General features: G+C 42.9%; 3 protein-coding genes across 5 annotated transcripts; all 3 read left to right on the top strand.

Moving 5' to 3' along the window:
* Nucleotides 1-10,422: 10,422 nt before the first annotated feature.
* Nucleotides 10,423-12,519, top strand: jun (Jun proto-oncogene, AP-1 transcription factor subunit). Its single transcript, XM_077017225.1, has one exon. It carries the CDS (start codon nt 10,835-10,837, stop codon nt 11,807-11,809), a length of 975 nt encoding a protein of 324 aa, XP_076873340.1. The 5' UTR covers nt 10,423-10,834; the 3' UTR covers nt 11,810-12,519.
* Nucleotides 12,520-14,796: 2,277 nt separating this feature from the next.
* Nucleotides 14,797-17,502, top strand: caiap (CARD- and ANK-containing Inflammasome Adaptor Protein). Its single transcript, XM_077017221.1, has 2 exons — nt 14,797-16,267; nt 16,488-17,502. The coding sequence occupies exons 1-2, from the start codon at nt 14,861-14,863 to the stop codon at nt 17,334-17,336; spliced, it is 2,256 nt and encodes a 751-aa protein (XP_076873336.1). The 5' UTR covers nt 14,797-14,860; the 3' UTR covers nt 17,337-17,502.
* Nucleotides 17,503-18,062: 560 nt separating this feature from the next.
* Nucleotides 18,063-21,000, top strand: LOC143523073 (uncharacterized). 3 transcript variants are annotated; one of them, XM_077017222.1, is made up of 5 exons: nt 18,063-18,198; nt 18,383-18,423; nt 18,568-18,642; nt 20,220-20,409; nt 20,512-21,000. In XM_077017222.1, the coding sequence occupies exons 1-5, from the start codon at nt 18,132-18,134 to the stop codon at nt 20,901-20,903; spliced, it is 765 nt and encodes a 254-aa protein (XP_076873337.1). In that variant the 5' UTR covers nt 18,063-18,131; the 3' UTR covers nt 20,904-21,000. The 3 variants fall into 3 exon arrangements, with proteins under 3 accessions (XP_076873337.1, XP_076873339.1, XP_076873338.1); XM_077017223.1 differs by having other exon boundaries at nt 18,166-18,198; nt 18,568-18,849; XM_077017224.1 differs by lacking the exon at nt 18,383-18,423 and having other exon boundaries at nt 18,113-18,198; nt 18,568-18,849.
* Nucleotides 21,001-23,637: the final 2,637 nt, after the last annotated feature.

Raw genomic sequence — 23,637 nt, 5'->3', positions numbered from 1 at the left:
TGGGCTGGAAAAGGTTGAACGCAGAGCGACATATTATTGGGCACCTGTGCAAACAGCACAGCCCATCTAAGCTCAGTGACGCGGGGCTGTGTAATAGCTACCGATCATTCACTTTGACCAGACCCAGACACACACACACACACACACACACACACACACACACACACACAGTTCTGTTAAAGGTTCTGACACAGACTGCCAGCTAAAATCAAACAGACCCCGTGAAGTATATACCTTTAGGAGAACGGGAACTGTCTGTCAGATTTAACTGAATGATAGACCTTGGGGGGGGGGGGGGGGGGGGGGGGGCGTTTGGGAGGGAGGGGTTGACTGCCTGTCAGATTTAGGCTAAAATGTCCGGCTAAATCACAGCTGGTCTTTTTAACCCAGAGTGGGAAAGAGAGGGACAGGGGAAGAAAGGGAGGGAGAGAAAGAGAGAGAGAGAGAGAGAGAGAGAGAGAGAGAGAGAGAGAGAGAGAGAAAGTTGGGAAAGTTCACCTGTGAGCAGACAGGTTGGAGTGAGGGGTGACTTGGGACCTGGCAGCTTCACAAAGCACCACAGTGTAGCCAGAAAAACCTGTTGCTTGTGTATGTGTGTGTGTGTGTGTGTGTGTGTGTGTGTGTACATACTCTAAATAGACCTACTTAACTTTAACACGCTGCCAGCACTGGGTGTGGGTGATTTCATTTAAATGCTAACGGACACGTTCGGTTTCATGAGCTAAATTAGCTGGAAAGAGAACAGACACATACATGCACACTCCCCTGGACATAAATTATCCACTCCCCACTGCAGATGGATTTCTTATTCTCTGTTGCAATGAAAACCAAATCCCAATATTGCACTTCGAGTCCACACAGTATTTGAGGCGTGTAATCTTACAGCTAGCCCTAGTCTTGGTGCTCGTATAGATATGTAACCTGTTAAACGACCAGCGGGTCCTCAAGCTGATGACAGCATGACAGTAAACACTCCATTGATTCTATTTCCCAACTATCCTTCAGGTTCCATGGTGATATCATAAAATTGTTCTCATTGTGAATTACTGCATACAGGCGGTAAGTACAATCAATATGTCTCTGAATTTTTGCAGCATACATAGGAGCAGAGATTAATCAACACGGTTTAATGCCAATTAATTGACAGTGCTAATAAACTCAGAAAGGTGCCCCTCCTCCGTCCCCCAGGGGCACTTCTGGGAATCCTGGTATCTTTTTTTTTCTTTTAAATTAAAGGGGCCCACAGCAATAACTCTTCACCTGTCATCAGCAGGGAGGAGGAGCAACCAGGCCGTTCTCGTTGGGAAGGTGAAGGGCCGGTGCTGATGGATGAACGGCTGAATACCAGGCAGACAATATCGATAATGTAATCTCACTGTCTGTGGCCATAAAAGACCATAAACGCGACAGGCCTGAGTCTGTGCAGCCCGCAGAGCCTGCACACTCCGATCGCCCGATGATCGGACGTGAACTTTACTGCTGCGTCGTCAATCAGGAGATAAAAGGCTGACTTGACATTTAGTTCTAGCATCTCATCTTATGCTCAGACACTGGAAATTATAGGTACCTCAGCCACTGAGTGAGAGGTCTTAACAGTCTTGTGCAAAACGAGGAGAAATACACAGTATGTGTAGAGTGACATGGCCCCAACATGACAGCTCATAGTTCAGGCAGTCCAGGCGAGAGTGCAGGGTGCTTAAACTACAGAAAGAAATGAACTCATCACCTACAATTTCTGTCTTCCTTTAGTGCTTCAGAAAGTAAACTGAAGCACTAAAATGATGTAGTACTGAAGGATGCACTATGGAGGGAAGCAGTCAGTATTAGCATTCAGTACATTTTACGTGTTCAGTATTGTTCATTAAAGCAAACTAGCTTTGGTGATTTTGACACCGATGTTATTCTTGATTCATATGCTTTGGCCTCATACTAACAACTAGAAACTCTGTACCTCTACTGCCTCCTTTCACAGTACTGCTAAAGAGCAAAAGGATTACGTACATGTTAGAAAAACTGAACAGTAATTGCAGCAGTCAGCAGTTCTGAAAACATTCTTGACACCCAAATGACAGAAATTAGACTGATACACACACACCAACACACACACACACACACACACACACACACACACACACACACACACACAAAGAAACATGTATGGTGTTCCCTTGGCCGGGACCATTATCATCATTTGAGGGTCATGGGCTCGGTGCACCTGCAGGTGTACTTCAGGCAGTCGAAGGTGACAGGTGACAACCTGGATAACCCAGAACATTTGGCCCCGGTTACATGAGCACAATGACTACACTATGAAGGACCTGGCAAGGGACCATGGCGGTGTTCAATTCAGCTGTAGACTGTACTCTCTCTATCTCTGGTCTGCTATACCATCACTGGAGATCTCTAGAACGCTAACTCCACAACTTCATCAGAAGCAGCGTTGGAGAGTGTGCATTGTTCCAGATACTTAAATTCACTCTCAAGCACCATGACTCCAGATCCATGTTTGCTAATGAGAGAACAGGAACATGCAAGACCAGCTGAAGTGGTAACATTTGTTCTTGAGACTTGGCTTCTTCGTGGGCTAAAAGCATGAAACCTTTGCCACTCCAAAGCACACATTCTAAATATTCTACAACTGTCCTGGACGTCTAGCTCAGGGTATCCGAGGGTGCTGCAAGTCGCTCTGGGTAAGAGCGTCTGCTAAATGCCCTAAATGCACTCTTTAGTAGAAGACTGCAGCCTTTAGTAGAAGACAATGACGGGCTGAAGGATAAACGAGGAAACAGCTGCGCCAAGACTGACAACTGACAACTCGGGAGCAGTTCTGAGGTCTGGAAGTATAATCTGGGAGAAAGCAACCATTTACACACAGATTCTCGCATCATTACAATCCACTTTAGTGGAACCAAGATAAGCGAAACCATCGTCATTAGTCGCAGAAACGTTTCCTCCACACTACAACGCCGTCACCACCCAGTTCGGATATTTTTGGTTGGATCAAGTGGAGATAAAACACTTTCCAACAATGTTTACAATTTCAATTCTGAGAATGTGCATGTTTAAACAAAGTTCCGAGTTATTACTCATTAAAACAATTAAACAAGATGAAGTAATGGCCACACTGACATGATTGATTCTATTACTCTAGCAGTACAAATAATCCCATCTTTTGATAGAGGTCCTGTGCACAGTGTTACCCAGCACCAGACATTGAGAGTCAGCTGACAGGTCTGCCTGTCCTCCAACAAGTCCTTCAACTACAGACCTGTGCAGAGCAAGAATTTACCAGAAACTCTGACTTCTCTGAGTAACAGGAACTATGATCATTTTCAATATTTAAATGAATGAATGCTGTAAATAAATTAGCTTGAATCTAATTGCTTTACTTTAATCAAACCACCACTCCACTACCCAAAACTACTCTGAGCATCTAGCGTTGTCGTAACGACCTTCCTGGTATTATTCTTGATGTGTTGATAAAGGCTATGGAGGTAAAAACACGCAGGCAGTCCAGAAGGACACAGCTGGCAGAGAAAACAAGTCATAGTGAGACCCCATTTTATTTCCTCTCCTCTTCTTCCTCAACAGCTGAAACAACAGTGGTTCTTAGAGGGGCAGGCCTTGCCGTAATTGCCGATCGTGTTAACGCCAGGCCAAGAAAAAGGACGCTGGAGAGAGTTCCAGAAAGTCACTTCCATCCTACACACACAGAGAGTTCTCACTCTCACCCACTCCAGGGGCAAACAAGAAGACCATGGGAAGGTCTGAACATGGCCAGGAGGTTGAATTCAAGGGCTGTTCCTGAGTCTGTCAAGGGAACGAATGATAGGAATATTAACAGTGGTTGTGTACTGTCAAGGGAGATGAACTGGTCAAGTTTCACAGTATGGGAGTGTTAAGGGTTTTTCCCGTGGCGGTGTTTTTTAATCAACATGATGCTGAGAGGTGTCTGTGTGTGTGTGTGTGTGTGTGTGTGTGTGTGTGTGTGTGTGTGTGTGTGTGTGTGTGTGTGTGTGTGTGTGTGTGTGTGTGTGTGTGTGTGCGCACCTGTGTAATAGTGTGACCAAGTGTGTTAAGAGGACAAGGTTTCATTATTGTGTGCGAATTGACAGTGAATATGCTCAGGAAGTTGACCCTTCTCACGTGCACTCTGGTCTCCTCTGGAAAGAACAGAGCAACACAATGGCGCTCCACTACAAGCTCTGTTTTCAAGGCAACGGATTTCCTGCCTGTAGTCGTAGTAAGGACAGTCATACAGTGACCGTGTGTGTGTGTGTGTGTGTGTGTGTGTGTGTGTGTGTGTGTGTGTGTGTGTGTGTGTGTGTGTGTGTGTGTGAGAGAGAGAGAGAGAGAGAGAGAGAGAGAGAGAGAGAGAGAGAGAGAGAGAGAGAGAGAGAGAGAGAGAGCCCTCTACTAACTTTGAGAGACCATGTGCTCCACAAACACAATGGCCTGGGTCACACCCCCCCAGTTTGTGTTGGCTTGACTGAGCTGCTGAGGGGGCCGGTGGAAAAATGAACAAGAGAAGAAAGAACCCTTAAGATAACACCACCACACTCTGACCTGTTTGGCTTCCCACATGCCACTACATCTGAAAGAGCACACCACTGTAAGACCCCATTTTGTAAATATTCATTATTCTGTCAGTAAAAGCCCTAAAAGCCAAAGCAACAATGCTGGCCTCAGTAGTGTGAGACAGAACTCAATAAAATCAGACAAGACCTTTTTTTTTCACTGCCACACCGCCGTGGACTCCACAAAATAACGACACGCCTCAAGCGGCTTCCTGAACCACGCTCCCCCATTCCCGCACATATGGCTGAGCAGGCCTGTTAGCATATTACCTCATTAGCTCAGCGGGAAGACTCGACTAGCGTCTCCCACGGCTGCCAGCACTGTGGTGGGTACTGGGAGGGTACGACTGTGGCCCTGTGCAAGTATTTTCTCAGCCCCTGATGAAGACGTCCAACAACACCTCCTGAGAAAGCCACCATCCCCTGTCATCCAACCTCTGCCCACCATATGTCTAGGCTCACGGCTGTAAATCAGTCTTTTTAACAAGGGTTCCAGGAACCGCATAGCAAGCACATTCAGAGGTGGAACAAAAGGTGGACATGGATGTCAGGTGGACACAGATAGAGCCACCAGGTTCTTCTGAGTGATAAAGTCACCTCTATGTCCCTGCACGCCAAGATAGATCATTCATAAGAACCATCATCTTCAGGTTTGGGTTTAGGATTCTGTTAAGCATGCGGCTCTGACAGCAGGGGCCATATGACTACAGAAGTGAGATCACATCTCATCTGGCTCAGTTTGTCTTCAAAACAAAATAATAAGCATGTGAAGAAGACAGAATACCAATATTTGCTACATTCATTATTTATATTTTTTATATTTATTGTAAAAAAAAAAAAAAAAAAGCAAATGAATGAACGAACAGGTGAATCACATCACAATGAGGAAATGCACAAGAATATAAGACATGTGAAAGTGTGCAGGAAGCCCAGCAAGTGTGAGTACAGTAGGTCATGCAGTGTCTTTTGGCTGTTCCAGAAGTCTTTATTTAATCATGCTTAAATAAAAACAAGGGCTGTTACATAAATTTTGTTGTTGGCTCCCTTTTGACTAATTCATGTCCCTGATAAGGAAAAAAATACTTTTTCTGAAAGGGGAACAGCATACTGCTATCAGCTCTTCTCATAATATTTGACAGATTTCTGCGGATGTATAAAGGTAGTGAATGCAAAAAGCATATATTTGAAAACTGAACACTAAAAGCAAATTACACTGAACTTTTGAATAGGGTCTAACTCTCTTTCTCTCTCTCTCTCATCCCATTACAGCGCCAGTGTCCTGATTTACTCCTGGAGAAGGCTACAGATGGTCGTTAAGCTAGCCGCCACACCTGGACAGTAGACTCAGATATGACAAGATTCCACAATGACCTTTGGTCTCGCCTCCATTAGAACCCAGGTGATTTCTTAGCAGAGGTTGAAAGGCAGTGAACTACAGTACACTAATTGCAGACACACAGACACAGGGCCGGGGCCATTTGAGCCTCTTATGATGATGTAGACAGGCTCACATTAAAAAGCTGAAAGGGCATTTGAGAGTGCACCAAACTTATCAAACTGACCCATGAAGACACATCTGAATTGTATAGAGATGTAATTATAAAAGAGTGTGAATGTAGTGAATGCTAAATGCTAAGCAGAAAAGCAGTTCCCTATATTTCTGTTCACTCTGGAATGCAAATCAACCCATAGATAAGAGCTTTTCACTGTAATCAAGGCATGTTATCTATGAAACGTAATGGAAATTTAATGAACGACAATGATTCTCCAACAGTTAAAGTGAGTGAATACTTTTAATATTGACACCGAGTTTGATTTCATTTATATATCTTATTAAACAAGGCTTAACAAACATATTTTGTTAGATATGATGTGCTAGATACAGTATATTATATGAAACACGATGGAAACATATTTAAAGATTTAAAGGTGACCGACAATGACTACACTCACCGGCCACTTTATTAGGTACACCTGTCCAACTGCTCATTAATGCAAATGTTAATGTTAAATTCATTTAGGTATGTAGACATGGCCAAGAAGATCTGCTCCAGTTCAAACCCACCATCAGAGGGAAGAAAGGTGATTTAAGTGACTTTGAACGTGGCATGGTTGTTGATGCCGGACAGGCTGGTCTGAGTACTTCTGAACCCGCTGATCTATTGGGATTTTCATGCACAACCATCTCTAGGTTTTACAGAGAATGGTCTGAAAAAGAGAAAATATCCAGTGAGTGGCAGTTCTGTGGACACAAATGCCTTGTTGATGCCAGAGGACAGAGGAGAATAGCCAGACTGGTTCGAGCTGATGGAACGGCAGCAGTAACTCAAATAACCATTTGTTACCACCGAGGCATGCAGAAGAACATCTCTGAATGCACAACACGTCGAACCTTGAGGCGGATGAGCTATAGCAGTAGGAGACCACACCGGGTGCCACTCTTGTCAGCTAAGAACAGGAAACTGAGGATACAATTCATACCAACAGAAGATTGGAAAAGTCTCTGCTGCAACATTCAGATGGTAGGGTCAGAATTTGGTGTCAACATGAAAGCCTGGATCGATCCTGTCTTGTATCAATGGTTCAGGCTGGTGGTGGTGCAATAGTATGGGGGATATTTTCCTGGCACACTTTTGGCCCATTAGTCAACGCCACAGCCTACCTGAGTATTGTTGCTGACAATGTCCATCCCTTTATGACCACAGTGTACCCATCTTCTGATGGCTACTTCCAGCCAGATAATGCTGGAAAAGTGTGAATCATCAGACTGGTTTCTTGAACATGACATTGAGTTCAATCCAATCCAATAGAGCACCTTTGGGATGTGGTGGAACGGGAGACTCATGTCAATATGGAAATATGGACCAGACTCTCCGAGGAATGCTTCCAGTACCTTGTTGAATCTATACCACAAAGGATTAAGGCAGGTCTGAAGGCAAACGGGGGTCCAACCCAGTATTAGCAAGGTGTACCTAATAAAGTGGCCGGTGAGCCAGATGCAAGGCCCTCTGGCGAGATGTGCCTCCCAATATGGAGTCCCCCTGAGCGAATGGCAGGCCAATGTCAAAGCAAACACACACAGCACGGCCTGCGTTTACCTGATATTTGCACTCTCAGTCATATTAAAAGGTTACTGTATGTAGATAAATGTATAAATAATGACTTTTTCCACTGGTGCGAGGAGAGTTTCTCAGGAGTAGGCAGGGTGTATGGTCTAGTCTCTACCAGGGTGGCACAGACATTGAGGAATATGAATTGTTACTATATAAACATGGCACACTTACACTCTATTCTGCCAGACTGAAGGTGTAGATTTATATTCAGGTACCCATCTGTATCGTGCTGTCAGTCTTCTTACTGACACACCCAGCTAACACAAGTTTTTATTTTGTGTACACAATCATGAATAGCGGCATAAATAAACATGGATTGAGTTACTGTCACTGTGTCAATAGAGATTTTCTGCTGAAAATCTGTTTCATAAACCTAAGCCTTGGTTCATTATCAGCTAAATATAGTATGATTTACTTCATAAACACAGTGATGTATTTACAAAGGACAGAAATTTGTTTTATGTTAAACCTATATCAAAACCTACACCTTCATTGTGACTTTATTGTCATCAACATTTGTTCTAGTATACCGTGTACAGAGCTCTTATATAAAGACAAAACAATGAAAAAATTTAATGGATTGAATGAAGACTAACAAGAAAAAGACATACATCACTCCAGCCCTGGCACCTCCGGCTAGACAATCCTGCTCAGTCTCTTCACAGTACTGGACAAGATGAATCAGCTTCCAAACTACAGCTACAAAACACACGGGTCTCAACTTCCATGTTGAACTAGTACTGGACAATCCAGTTTCTGTCCCTAGAAACATGCAAGATAACAGGCTCAAACATTCTAACATTTGACTTTATCGTACATATTATTGTAGACTAAATATTATGCCCATATACATATACCTAATCTAATTATATATTTATATTTATATATATATATATATATATATATATATTTATATATATATATATATATATATATATATATATATATATATATATATGTGTGTGTGTGTGTGTGTGTGTGTGTGTGTGTGTGTGTGTGTGTGTGTGTGTGTGTGTGTGTGTGTGTGTAAATACTGTCAAATATGTTCTGACAGGCCTGGTCAGACATAAATCTACAAACTCCAAGCTTTTCGAACTTGATTCCAATCTTCATCTTTGAGGAAGAAAGACACAGGCATGTTTTGGAAAAGCGCATTCAAAGGTGCTGAAGAGACCACAATAATGTGAAGCTTAACCAATCACAGTGACTGGCAGCTGCCAGCCTGATGACAGTCCTCTGTACACAGTTTCTTTTCACAGTGATGGAGGGGAAAAAAATCAATTGCTTCCTTCTACACTCTTAGTCTGTTTACCTGTTAATCTAGAAAGAATATTCTAACCAGAGATTTTTCCTTCCACCATAGATTGAGACATTATCCCCCTTCCCCAGCCTGGAGATTGTGAAGTGTTATGTATGAGTACAAGAAGAGTTTTAATAACCCCATTATATGATCTATTGCATTTAATCAGCCTGCATAGAGCTAACGAACGGTTACATGTAAATATTTGAATAATACAAAACATACACAAATGTTGGCAAACTCATGGACTGGAAGATTGGAATAGTAAAAATGGTGATAATAATTATCAGTGTTTGTCAGTGTTCAGACCACTTGTTTTATATTTTTTAAAGGAGTTGAAATGTTTGGATTGTGTATAATTTTTATTTGTTTAATTTGTTGATTTTAATGAAGACATTAATGATGAGGTGTAGAAATGAAACCTAAAGTGTAATTTGTGACCATTGCTCTTGAGATTTTAAGGTCCCGAAACCAAACAGACTGCAACGTCACACCCACGTGGTATATTTTGAAACCTGAACTGACTGCCGCAACAAACTGAAAATTTCCAGTCTGCTACATCCTACAGTAACGGATAAAAGAAACAAAAACAAAAACACCAGTAAATACTAAAATTGTATTTTAAAAACAGCAAAGTATAAACATATGAGTCGGTAACGTAATATAAGAATTTACATACTAACCCTCACCCTCAAATACATTTATTTTATTGTTATGCATTATTCAATTATGGACCGACTTTTCTTTTTTTGTGCGAACTCCCGGGGGGCGTCGTGCCCCGTTGCATGCTGTCACTCCACTACAAGACACGCCCCCTTCCACATCCCATTGGATGAAAATGGCTGGAGCGAACGCACTTTGCCACGAAATATCATACTACTGTCCCTGTTGCATGACACCTGATAGTTGTATTTTTTTAAAGCATCTATAAGGATGCTGAAAATTTATCAAATGAAAGAAACCGAAAAAAAATATTAATTCATATTAACCTCATGTCATCAACAGTATGGAGAACTGGTTATATAGTTAGCTAGTAGGCTGTTGCCAAAAATGGAACATACTCATACCTTTTATTACAGTATTAAAAGCATATTAACGGGTATAAACGTATATAAAAACGTCGGACAAGAGTGACGAACATCATCGTCCTCAAACAATCGCACAGACGGTGTTTTTCTTTATCCCGCCAGTCTGAAACAGCTAAGCGCGTAACCAGATATTCAAAAACAATACGTAATCCCACAATGCACCGTCCTCCGCCTTGGAGCATTACCTCATCCCACAAGTCTTTGCGCGAGAGAAGAATCTTCTAGCGGTCGTCTAGGCAACGTACCTTATCTAAAAAATTGCGACACGCCCAGTGTTTCGCCTCCAGCCAATGGGAGACGTGGGGCATGACATCATTGCGGGCCTATTTTTAGTGAAGCGGCAGCGGCAGATAAGGTTGGCCTTCACGCCGCAGCAGCGCGCAGTACACACGGCTCGGCAGGGAGACGAGCTGAAGGAGAGCGGTGTAGCGAACCAAAACAAAAAAGTTTTTGAACTGATAGCCTTTCCCTCTGCTGACACGTCCGAGTCGAGAGAGGCAGCCGAGAGAGGTTTGCTCTTTGGGCTTCATGTCGCTTTGTGCGCCTCGACAACTTTCACGCAGCGAGTTTCCAGCGGGACGAGGAGTGTAGGAGCGACTCTGAAGTTTCACACCGCCTGCTGCTCGTAGGCTCCACAAGAACCAACACCGAGCGTTTAAAAAACCCAAACACAGTCAGCTGAAGGAAGACCGACGTTGTATCTCTCGGAATTTGTGTGTGAAACAACTACTGACACAAAGTTTTGGTTTCTCTTCTATGTCTACCAAGATGGAAACTACTTTCTACGACGACTCCCTGAGCGGCGCGTTCGCGCAGCACGACGGCGCTGCGTTTGGATACAACCCCAAAGTGCTGAAACACAGCATGACGCTCAACCTGACGGACCCGAGCGGCACCCTCAAGCCGCACCTGCGGGCCAAAGCCAACGAGATCCTCACCTCGCCAGACGTGGGACTGCTCAAACTGGCTTCGCCGGAGTTGGAGAGGCTGATTATCCAATCCAGCAACGGTCTCATAACGACGACGCCGACCCCGACCCAGTTCCTGTGCCCGAAGAACGTGACGGACGAGCAGGAGGGCTTCGCGGAGGGCTTCGTGAGGGCGCTGGCGGAGCTGCACCACCAGCACATGCCCGCCCCGCCGGGCGTCGCGTCCGCACCTCAAACTACCATCAACGGCTCCATGGCGAGCGGCGCGTCTCTGGCAGGTGGCGCGGTGTACAGTTCGGCCGTGCGCTCGGATCCGCCGGTGTACGCCGACCTGAACACGTTTAACCCGGCGATCAGCAGTGCACCTTCGGCCACGCCGAGCTTCAGCACCGCCAGCAACGCGATGAACTACACGACCGCCCCGCCACAGCACACCATGAACACGCAGCTCCCGGTCCAGCACCCGAGGCTGCAGGCGCTGAAAGAGGAGCCCCAGACGGTACCGGAGATGCCGGGGGAGACTCCTCCGCTCTCGCCGATCGATATGGAGAGCCAGGAACGGATCAAGGCAGAAAGAAAGCGCATGAGGAACCGAATCGCCGCTTCCAAGTGCCGGAAGAGGAAACTAGAGAGGATTTCCCGGCTGGAAGATAAAGTCAAGACGCTGAAGTCCCAGAACTCGGAGCTGGCGTCCACCGCCAACATGCTCCGAGAGCAGGTCGCGCAGCTTAAACAGAAAGTTATGAACCACGTCAACAGCGGGTGCCAGCTTATGTTGACACAACAGCTGCAGACCTTCTGAAAAGAGCCGAAAGAGCGTGGAGTTAAGTGAAACAGACTGAAAGGACACACATGGAGAGTTGTATACTAGCCGGGGTAGGAGGCTGGGTAGAGCGTCTCTACTGGCAATAGTCCATCAGGTCCGGGACTGTCTGGCCTTGCGCCTCGCGCTTTGGCGCGTGAAGGATGTCCAGATTGGAGTAGAGGCTCCACGACCTGGGTCCACCGGCGACAACTAAGACAGCACCAGACAGCATGAAAAACTTACTGTTACATGTTGTTTTTGTTTTTTAATGACAAAAGAGACTTCTCCTTCTTCAATCTGACCAAGTTGCGCATGGACCTAAGCCTACAGGAGCACCCAGTATTAGAAGAGAAAAAGAGAACTGTAATATGGACATTGACGCCAGGGATGGCGCCTCAAGCAGGAAGTTGCGTCCTATAAAGTTTAAAGACTTTTGATAAAAGCTGCCTGCCTTCTACATTGCAGTATACTTTCTGTTCTTAAACTGAATTGACGTGATTTGAGTTAGTCGAGCTTCAACAGTTTCTTTTTCTAAAGTTTCTTAATGAGGTTTCACTCATTGTTATTTGTAAATAAGATCAACGGGGAGTACTTAAGTTTACCATTTGTAATAAAAGTACTACATAATTTTTTAAGTTCGTTTTCTGAGCTCATCAGAAACTAATCAATATTTATGAACTATAATAAAGTATGTAAAACAAAAACAACGTCTCCTGTCTCTTTCAAGGTGTGCCTGCGCGCGAGAGCAAAACATGTTAATACATGTTTTGAGAGCAACCAGCCTAATTCTGCACGTAGTACTTCATACTTAAATGTACGGTGCAAGTTTGGCTCTATCTCCGTCACCACAGAACATCCAAAACACATTATTCCCGTATCAGAAGAAATGAATTTAGATAAGCTTTTTTTAGCAATACACAAACGTGAACACCTAAATCACTGTGAATCAGCTTTTCTGCACACGTCAGATCAAGTCGATAGCCCAGGTTTACACGATGCATTGTGCTGTCTTACACTTTCTGAAAACTTAATGTTACTATTTAACAACATATTTATCAACAAACAGCGGTTGATTTAAGTCAACTGCGTACATGTAATAGAATATAAGAGCTATGACTCTTTAGAAGTTTCCACTTTTTGACATGGCAAGTAGCCACAAATAATTTTAGGTTATCACGATCCCCCACGTAGGAAACATAAGACAGCCTAATAGGAGATCAACACGAGGGAATCTTATTTTAAATGTATTTCTGTATCACGGTAGTCTTACAATAACATAAACCGACTACTATAATTATTTGTTTTGTATGCCGTTATGTTAAAAGGTGCGTATAAAATTTTAGCAAGTCAATAATATGAAACCTAGAATGTCCTATTTTTAATGCTATACACGTCTCCACACACAGATTTGAAGAAAATCTTTTTTAAACTTCAATGTTGTACCACTAGAGGACGCCACCGACCTGTATTATATCAGAGCGAAGTCTACAAGTAGATGTTGGTGTTGTATTTTAGTTTTATTACTCGTATGGTGGTGGTTGTACAGAACAACCTGGACGTGTAAGTATGTGTGTGGTTTGGGCACATACAGAACGCCTTGTCCAGTAAAATCTCAAGGACCTTAATATCGTTTAATGTATTAGAAACAGATAACATTTATTATAAACAGAGGCCTACAAGGATGCCGATTTAAATTTCAATTCAATAAATTTCAATTTTAATTCAAATATATGAGTGTACAGCGCAATGTCCACATTAAAACCCCAACATTACATTATTGTTCACTGTGTACTATTTAATATTGTTTTAAAAACACTAATTATTTAAAAAATGCCACCTTCAAGGTTACCTTCCTAAACATATTACATGCCAGCAAAGAAAAACGTCCCTTATTAAAATAATGTCAACAATTCAGATTTTATATGCAACATTATATTATCATTACACTACCCAAAGGGTGATATCATACCGGAACACCGGAACCTATCTAACCATATAAGGCAATGTAAAGGTCGGAAGATCTACGTCATCTTAGCAGATAGTGGGCGTGTATTACGGGAAGTGGGACTCCACAGCCTGACGTCCATACACGTGCCAGCCTCTTCAGGCAGGCTTGCTCCTTGTTTGAAGCTGTCAAAGTCGCTTTCTTTCAGTAGCTCAATGCATAGACAAAGGAATACATCTGTTTTTAGCTTTTTCTTTGACGCGAACTTCAGATGTGATTTCTTAACAGCGAATATGTAGCTTATAAAATATTACGTGTTATATACACCGATAGCCTAAAAGTCGCACTTCAGTAAACACCAACGCACAAATAATTTGAATAAAGTAGGTTATGGCTTACGTCGCAAAGTAAACATATAGACTTTGACCTATATAAGAATCTGCTTCTCTTTTTTAACACTGAACTCGTAGGCTATAGGATTTTGTTGTTCAGAGGCTTCCCTCGTGTTGTATAGCGATCATTTAGAAAGTAAAAACTTTTATGTTGGAAACATAAATCATCTGAGAATGAAAGAGAATAAACAAGGAGTCGTTTTGTGAGTCATCTTTAGAAGTGCAAATAAAGAAAACCCAACAAAAATCATCATGTCATAACAATTACAAGTATCAGAATGTGTTTAAGGCACGTTCAATGCATTGATATATGGCAAATAAAATAATCTAACGTAGCGTCAAGGTAATTCAGAGCTACGCGATGTTGGTAATATCTTAAAGGCAAATATATATGATGGCTGCAGTTGCAATGTAGCAGACTACTTATTACACATTTCTATGCTCACATACACCCAAAAAGTCTTTCTGCAAATCTTTCAGCTCTTTGTACTGTCGGTCAGATTCTAAAGTCAACATTTCACACACTATAAAAGGCATGTGGACATGTAACCTACCTGAATTTCCTGTGGTTGCTAAGAGATATTTGAATGTTTGGTGAAAATGAGACAGCCATTTTAACTATTAAACAGTTCAAACCTCCCCACACACCTACAGTGCGCAGAGCATTACCCTTGAACACTTTGTTGTTGTCGTTTTTAAAGAGCAAGAAACATGGGTTCAACCAACTTCGCAAATCCTTACGCTATTGAAGTGATTCGAACTAAGAAGAATGAACTAATAGGCCGCATTTCCAACACTGAAGACTTGCTGGACCTCCTCGTTGCTAACAGAGTTCTTCTACCCGAGAGCCGAGTCCTTGTGTCTGACATCACGGCACGGGAGGAGAAGAACTCCAGAATGCTCAACATCCTGGTCTCACGCGGAGAACGGGCATGCCGAATTTTTTTCTACCCCTGCCTGAAGAGTGCTGAGCCTGATTTGTATCAGAGTGTGAAGACCTACGTTGGCCAGCTAAATGACAATATTAAGGACACTCGAAGGCAACTGATTGGTTATCTGTTAGAGAAAGACATACAGGAGCCAATTAATATCATAACACATACAGGCAGGGAGCATTTCAGTAGGAGAGTAAAGCATGACTTAGAAATGGCAAAGGAGGAAGCTTCCTTAAGCAAGTCAGGAATGAGCACCGTAAACCCAGAGGAGACATCAAATGCCATTCTAAGAGCAGTGTCTACAGGTGATCTATCCTCCTTACAGAAGCTCATGAGAGGCACAAATGTGAATGACAGAAATGAATCCTCTGACACCCTCCTACACCTTGCTGCAAAACATGACCAGGTGGCTGTTATAAACTTTCTGCTCTGTCAAGGCGCCAACCTGGACCTGAGGGACCACAAAGGCCGCACAGCCCTACATAGGGCCGCAGAAGCAGGCCACACCGCTGCTGCAGTGGCCCTGGTCAGGTCTGGAGCCGACATCCATGCCCTGGACCAGGAGTCCAAAACTCCCCAGCATTTAGCAGCACAAAATAGGCATGATGGCACTGTCAGAGCCCTGGTGTTGGAGGAAGCTAGAAGCTTCAGGGACCATACTACATTCCTGCACATGGCCGCTATGGAGGACGACTCGGCACTGGCAGATATATTGCTGCAGAATGGTGCTTTGGTGGACGTCCATGACGGACAAAAGAAAACAGCACTGCTTCACGCCATTAGCCATGGACATGAGAACACAGCTGCTGTTCTTCTTAAGGCGGGTGCCCAGGTGGATTCTGGGATTATTGAGGCAGCATGTCAGCTGAATAGGAGGTCACTGCTGCCCTTGCTTCTGAGGAACATCAAGACCAAAGTGTCCCAAGATGGGGTAAAATCTGCTCTGTTCAAAGCAGTACAGAAAAACTTGGATGTGATCGTGGCTGCTCTCATTGATGGTGGAGCAGATGTAAATATGCATAATGACCTTGGGTACACACCCCTGCTCTTAGCAATAGAGCTAAACAACGTGGAGGTCTTTAAAGTTCTGGTCTCTAAAAATGCTAATCTGCAGGAGAAGCTTCCTAACCAGATTTCTGCTCTTCACCTGGCCATCCAGAGTGGCAGTATGCCAATAACTCAGGTATGACAATTTAAAGGGGGAGGAGCACAATGCCTGATATTATGCATAATGTAAAAGAGTAACTACTGGGTGAATTATCAATACTGTAAAAATCAGCTAATTATCCATGGCTGTCTATTAATGTTAGTACAGAATGAACACAAAACCTTTTATGAAAAACAAAACATTGGATTAATTCATCTACCATGAAAAAAAAAACATTTTAATTCTTTGATTCTAGATATTACTGGATAAAGGGATGGATCCCAACAGCTGTGGCCCCAAAGACCAAACCCCTCTGCATCTCAGTGCTTTGTACAACCAGCCAGCTCTGATGGCTCTATTGCTCAACAAAGGAGCTCAGATCAATACCGTCACCCAAGAAGGCCTCACTGCGCTACATCTTGCCAGCCAGAATGGGCACACGGAGTCAGTGGCCCAACTGTTGGAAAGAAAGGCAGACCTCCATGTCCGGGACGGGCAGGCCAGGACAGCCCTACACTGGGCAGCTGAACAGGGGGAAGCAGCTGTTGTAAAGCTCCTACTCTTCGCTGGAGCTGAGGCCAGCGCCACTGAGAGAGAGAGGAAGACCCCGCTGCACCTAGCTGCCAGGCGGGGCCGTGCCGAGGCCGTGTCCGCCCTGCTGGCTGGGAAGGCGAAGGCGGGTGCTAAAGACATGGACGGCTGCTCGGCTCTGCACTACGCGTCCGGGAACGGGAGCACAGACGTGGCCGCTGCTCTCCTCGCTGCCGGTAGGAACAGGAACGTTGACGATCGGAACGCCTGGAGGAGAACGCCACTTCATCTGGCAGCCGAGCACGGGCAGGAGCGCTTAGTGGACCTGCTGCTGGAGAAACAGGCCAAGATCAACGCCATGGACAACAACAAAGACACACCGCTACACTGGGCCTGTCGCGCAGGGCATCTGGGCACGGTGCAGAAGTTGGTGAACTGGACGCGTGGGGAGAGGGCAAACCTTCGGGCCACTAATAATGTGAAGAAAACAGCACTGCAGGTGGCAGAGGCCGAGAGCAGCTCAAACCATCAGCGTATCGCTACACTACTGAAGAAGAGGATGTTCATCAAATAAATCAAAAGATCTCTTTTCATGACTACGGGCTGCTGGAAAGTGGGAGTGGGCTTGAGACTTTTTATCAGTTTGTTAGAACATATTTGGATTAAGGATTTGTCATTTGCAGTGGTATTTTAAAACATTTTAATACTATTGCACATTGTATCAATTACATATTTGTTTGCATTTTTTACCAGCTGTTGCTAATGCAGAAATAATGTATGTGTGTGTGTGTGTAATTATATATATATATGTATATATATATATATATATATATATATATATATATATATATATATATATATATATATATACATATATTTATTTATTTATTTATTTACACCCTTAATAGATAGATAGATAGATAGATAGATAGATAGATAGATAGATAGATAGATAGATAGAATGAGCATGGATCACACATCAATATCATGAGATGTTCTCTAGGTGTCACTCAAACACCATGTATTTCAAACAGCCGAAGGCAACGACAGGAAATTAATGAATCAGTTGTTTATTGGTTGAAAAACATAACAAAAAACTAACAACAGAAATAAAACCATTCTGGTTGTCCATTAAAAAAACAATTATATTTACGTTTATACGATTATCTGATTATGTAGGACATAACTGACCAAGACGGATACCACAGTTTCAGTAAAAAGGAAACTAGACAGACCGTAGCACGTGCACACGCGTCGTCACGTTGAAGGTTGCGCGCTGTTTTCTACGATAAACAATGTCACGTGACTCACCCAGACACGTCAGAAAATTGGGTCACGTGGCTCATTGTTGCCATACGGCCCATTGAAAATGGCTAGAAATGAAGAGAAACAACTTGGAAGACTGAATCGACTGTGGCTTAAGAAGGAAAAAGAGGGTAAATCTGTACTGCATCGAAATTAAATGTTTTTCCATGACTGAAGTGGTAAATTTTGTAATTAATCTAACTAACTTAGCTAAGTAACTGTCTGTTTCTTGTAAGCTAGCTAGTTAGCAACTTTCAGTTAGTTTCCTCGACTGAATCTAACGTGCATTTGACCTTTTTAACCGTCTGATTGTAGACGGACGTATAAAAGACGTTAATGAATCAAGACCCAAACTTGTGAGTATTTAACGCAGTGCCACTTGTAGCTACAATCAAATAAGACAGATAAACTAGCTAGCTAGGACGTTTGGGCCTGCTAGTTATCTATCTGTCCCCCAACACAAACTCGGTTCATAACATGCAGTCTTGTCCTTTTGGTAGGCAACACTAAATTCTGCAGAAGCCGTGAAGAAATGGATACCAAGCATCAAGAATGAAATCGAGTACTACCTGCAGGTACAGGCGGATGGATGACTGGGGTTGAGTTGGCCTTTCGTCCAGTCACTGCTCAACAACCCACCAGCCAATAGACCCTTCATAGTCCAGAGAAGCACATCATGGCACTTCCCAATGTACTGACTGACTATGAGTAAGCTTCATTGAAAAGGACTGTAGTGTGAACCGATGTGTTGTGGTTTGATGGACTACAAATTTGGAAGTTTTGTGAGTGATTTAAAGTTGATTTCTGATTAAATTTGGTTGTCCAATTATTTCATATTGCTGCAGTGCAATTGCTAAATTTGGATTTTAGTAATAGTCTGTTTTGTGGTCTACTTATTTGAAATTAACATTTTATGATCTGCTTTGCAGTGTGTTAATGTATTCTTTCACAAATGCAGTAAGGAGTCAGCCAGAATGGGCTATATTCTAATTCTATACCAGAGGTGGGCATTCCAGGTTCAGAAAGTAAAAGTCCTCACCAGGATTTTGCTCAAGCTTGCTAGATTTTCTAATTAGTGCAATCCAGGTAAAATTAGTGGAAGCAACACAATTCAGGAAGCTTGAGCAAAATCCTGGTGAGGACTTTTACTTTCTGAACCTGGAATGCCCACCTCTTTGCACGAATTATCCGTGCACAACTAGCCAACTTCTCTCTCCATGTAACCATCAACCGTCAAGTCGAGGCTTTTTATTGTCATTACATCTGAGTACAGGTACACAGTGTAACGAAATTACATTCCTCCGGAACCGTGGTGCAACACAAATCAACAATACGACAGACGACATAAAGTGCGGCAGGGTAACAATACAATGTGCAAAATATGCAGCATGGGACAGTTTCACAATAAAACATTACCAATAAATATGATTACTACAATAAATACAACAGACCTGAGACAACTACACTTATCCGGTGGAAATGACAATCCAAAGTCATTGCTGTAGATTCTGGAGAGATGGATTAGTAGATCAATGCTCAGTTCTGGTTTACAGCTTGGTGTCATTCATGTGGAGGAGGTGGCTCCACTCCATTACTGGTATCCATTGCCACACTTGGTGATGATTTCACTGAGGGAGTGCAGGGAGTAGCAGGCCGTGCATCTCTGTGGTAAATCCCACAGTTGATGGGGATTCTTGTGTTCTTGGCCTGAAGTTGCCCTATAATGGTCCACAGCCCCATCGAGTTCTTGATAAAGCCCCTTAGAGTGCTGTTGATGTTATACAGAAAGCATTCTGTGATTCTCCATCTTGAGTGTTTTATGCAGCAGTAGCATAAGTGCCTTGCATTTCTTCCAGTAGTACACTTTTTCTGTTAATCGTAACAGTTATTCATAACTGTTTCATATTCATATAACACAGAGACAACTTTTATAACTTTTATACAACTAATATAAATTTTAACAGAGATATTCAAATTGTTTAATATACTTGGCAAACACCACCCTTTTTACTCATGCAATATAATCTGCTACAGATTCAGACACGTTACAATATTTACCATTAACCTTTTATTTAAAAACATCTAGATTTCTTTGATCATGCAGTATCCCTCTTCATGTATGTTTCTGACTGGCCATCTCTCATCTCTACAGCAATCCCAGTTATCTCATTACCCAGAAAGGAAGATCGCAGAGTTCCAGCAGCAAATTGAGTACCTGCAAAAAGAGTATAAACGATACCTCAACAAATTGCGCTCTTTGGACCCCAGCTGTAAACACAGGCCCTGGACCCCCAGAGCATACAGCAAGAGGAGACCAGACTCCGACAGCAGCCAGTGTGATGGTTAGTCCACCAGACATGTGGTCTCGTATTGAATGTGTACACACAGCTTAAATAAAAGGCTTCTAAAAGTTACCATGACCATCTTCTGACCCTTCCTGACAGCCAAGAGAGTCTGTGTTCCTGACCACGCCAGAGCCGAAGACAAGGCAGCAACGTTTTCTTCAAGTAAGCAGGTTCTCCCAAGCCCGTCGGTCCAGCCAGCCTCTGATCTTCCAGACCAGGATCTCCCGCTCTCCTTTGACCCCACCAGGCTCGCGGTGGTGGTAGCTGGTGCTCGCGGGGTTTCTTCGGGGCAAACGCAGGTCATGAGTGCCCTGGTGCATGCACTGCACAACAGGCTCCCCAACCTGCATAACTTGCCTGTAGCACCAGCCACAGGGCCTGGGGAGAGAGGCGAGTCAAACTCCTGCCCCTGCACTAAAGTCATTCAGGCTCAGAAACAGCATGTTTTGGGACTGGGATGCTACTCGTCTTCCTCAGATGAGGAAACGTAGCACAACTGCAACATGTAGGCAACTATGAGTGGAATACAGATGAGGCTTCTTTTATTTTGTATATTTGTATATTTAATAAAGTTTACAGTGAAATGTATTGTTCTGACTAGTGGCGTCAGGATTGTCACAGTTACCATCATCAGTGATATTTTTGTAAAATGTTTGGTATTTGAATAATTGAAGTATGGTTTTTTTTAACAAATTCAAATGTCCAAGGTCAGCAATTATTTCTTAGAAGAGTTATATTGCAGCTGCGTTCACTCTCCATGGGAAAAGTGGGAAAAAAAGTGTAATGTAATTGACATTTAAGATCATTTAATTCACACCACGCTTCTGACCTATTTATCAAAGACATGAACATCTTCAAGGAGTTGCAGCTAGAAAGCTCTCCTGTAATGTTTTGATGTGAATAGACTTGGCCTGTGTGGGAGTTGTTAGCAAGCACTTTCAGATTAAGACACTGCAGTGGAGATTACGTTATAATCCCACCACAGCAGCCACATCCACAGTCCTGCATACTGACTTCTCAATAAGCAGAGGAATGCTGACTCAGAGAGAGAGAGAGAGAGAGAGAGAGAGAACATGCTCTACTATAAAACGCACGTTTGCTCCAGAAGTCTGCTCGCTGCAGACGCGGCCCACGTTCCACCCCAAAACCCCTGCCCCTCTTCATTAACAGTGGGAACTGCTGACTGCGTATCATTTCGGGTAAGAGAAGACGGTGTTGATGCTGAGACTGGCACAAGTGATGGGAGCTTTGTGGTTTTAGCTGCACACGCATACATGCGGACAGGGTTTCCCTTACCTGTAAATGGATACTGAAACTTGACCTATAGAACATCTGAGAAGGTCTCTTCACAAAGAACAGAACTTTGTGCTTTAGCTCCTCTGCGATATGATTTGATGGTCCTTAAAATAATTTGTTTTCTTTATGATCATTTCCACATTTACAAAGGTCGTGAACAAAATAGAACGGAGTGGATTTTTACACTATGATAAAAGTAATTCCTTTGTTACACATCCCCAGTTCATATATATTCAGTAATAAAAACGTGAAATATGTCGTTGATGAATAGGAATGTTCATGTGAACTTAAAGCTTTTGTGAATCAATGCAAAGCTGTAGGTACAGAAAAAGGTTCTGTAGTCAAGAAAAAGGTTTAAAACACAGACACACAAACATAATTCTGATGGCCTGACTGTGTTCTTCAGATTCTATTGCATGTGTTAGTTTACTACAGTAAACTGGAATGGAAACAATGTAATTAGATGCAAGTTTCCCTCTCCTATATACATGACTGGAATTCATGCATTTTAAGCATCACCACAGAATTGTTGATTGTGCTGTCTGTCATTCATATATATGACAAATGATTGAGCGATGACTAGTGATTGTGGTCTAACTTGGAACTGAAATGAGTTATTTAACTAGGCCACTGCAATAGACAGGTGATTGCAAGCATTTCCAACCATGGGAAATTCAAATTGCTGACATGAGAGCGAGGATACTCTCTAGAAGGAAATTATTCTTCGACAACAGGAATGAGGGGGTTGACCAGGACAGAGTGGAGATTGGTGATGAGTCTGCAACACTCTGCATGTCCTGACAGTTGACAACTGAAATGAGCATGAGCAGAAGAATGCTACTTTAACCAACATTCAAGCCTATGCGCCCCTGACGAAAAAGAGCAGCTTGTTCCAGTAAATTTGGTGTGTGTGTATGTGTGTGTGTGTGTGTGTGTGTGTGTGTATGCTGCATGAGTACACAGTAAAATGGTGGCATTTTCTCTGGTGGCGTCTGGTTTAAACCACACCGCGATCTTCCACCGCCTCCCTGTTCTCACACAGAGCCCCTGAGAGTGCAGCCTGACAGGCTGGAAGTGTTTGCAAGCAAACTGTGTTTCATGTGGCAGCATCTGCTCCTTGGTGGTTGTGTCTTATGTTTACTGAAACTTTGGTAAGGGGAATCAATACTAGAAGCTTTGCTGTATCATTGTTTACAAATACAACCAACCTAGATTTTTTAATATGATGACATTACGTAAGCAAATGATCCCGTTTTGGTTAAGGAATGCATATTCGGTGAGGGCCAATTCTCCAGATGATTCTAGATCAGCAGCTGTGCATCTGTGTATAGCACGTTGAACAATCATTCTCTCGTATGGTTTTGTGATACTGTGTAGCTACTCTAGATGTGATACTCCAGCTAGATGTGATAAATGGTTTACATATTTACACGTGCCCATGATCTTTGTGTCACAAATGATCCTTTCAAACATGCAGCTTTTCACTTTCAGTTTTTAGCTACTAGGTGTACATGACAGGATGCAGTGGTCTCTCGAGAACATACGGTGGGTCTTCTTAAGAACTCTTTCTAGGTCATTATGACTATATGACATTAGGAATTCACATGAGCGAATCCTGGGAAAAAAGCACATAAGCACAATTTCAGTTTCTGGCACTGGAATAAAAATGAATATACTGTTCAGATGTATGGATTAATAAACAAAAAAAGAGACAAAATAAAATTTATTTAAAATTCATTTAAAAATAAATTTTAAAACAATGATGATTATGGTAAGGTGATGCGTGTTTAAACATTTTATTGTGATTTATATAATGAGCATTAAAGTTAGGGTGGAAGATGAGGACCTAATGTGATGCAAGAATGCCTTTCCAGTTTCACCAACCAGTGTTACCATTAATGGTATATGTCATGACATCACCATGCAAAA

The sequence above is a fragment of the Brachyhypopomus gauderio genome, chromosome 9 (assembly GCF_052324685.1).
Source record: "Brachyhypopomus gauderio isolate BG-103 chromosome 9, BGAUD_0.2, whole genome shotgun sequence".
Classification (NCBI taxonomy): domain Eukaryota; kingdom Metazoa; phylum Chordata; class Actinopteri; order Gymnotiformes; family Hypopomidae; genus Brachyhypopomus; species Brachyhypopomus gauderio.
This window is presented reverse-complemented; position numbering and strand designations above follow the sequence as displayed.

What these genes read in the sequence shown, in the direction of transcription:
- jun (XM_077017225.1), top strand. Translation starts at nt 10,835, where the DNA reads ATGTCTACCAAGATGGAAACTACTTTCTACGACGACTCCCTGAGCGGC.
- caiap (XM_077017221.1), top strand. Translation starts at nt 14,861, where the DNA reads ATGGGTTCAACCAACTTCGCAAATCCTTACGCTATTGAAGTGATTCGA. An exon ending in GCAGTATGCCAATAACTCAG is followed by an intron (nt 16,268 to 16,487) that starts GTATGACAATTT and finishes CTTTGATTCTAG; the next exon opens with ATATTACTGGATAAAGGGAT.
- LOC143523073 (XM_077017222.1), top strand. Translation starts at nt 18,132, where the DNA reads ATGGCTAGAAATGAAGAGAAACAACTTGGAAGACTGAATCGACTGTGG. An exon ending in ATGAATCAAGACCCAAACTT is followed by an intron (nt 18,424 to 18,567) that starts GTGAGTATTTAA and finishes TCCTTTTGGTAG; the next exon opens with GCAACACTAAATTCTGCAGA. An exon ending in AAATCGAGTACTACCTGCAG is followed by an intron (nt 18,643 to 20,219) that starts GTACAGGCGGAT and finishes TCATCTCTACAG; the next exon opens with CAATCCCAGTTATCTCATTA.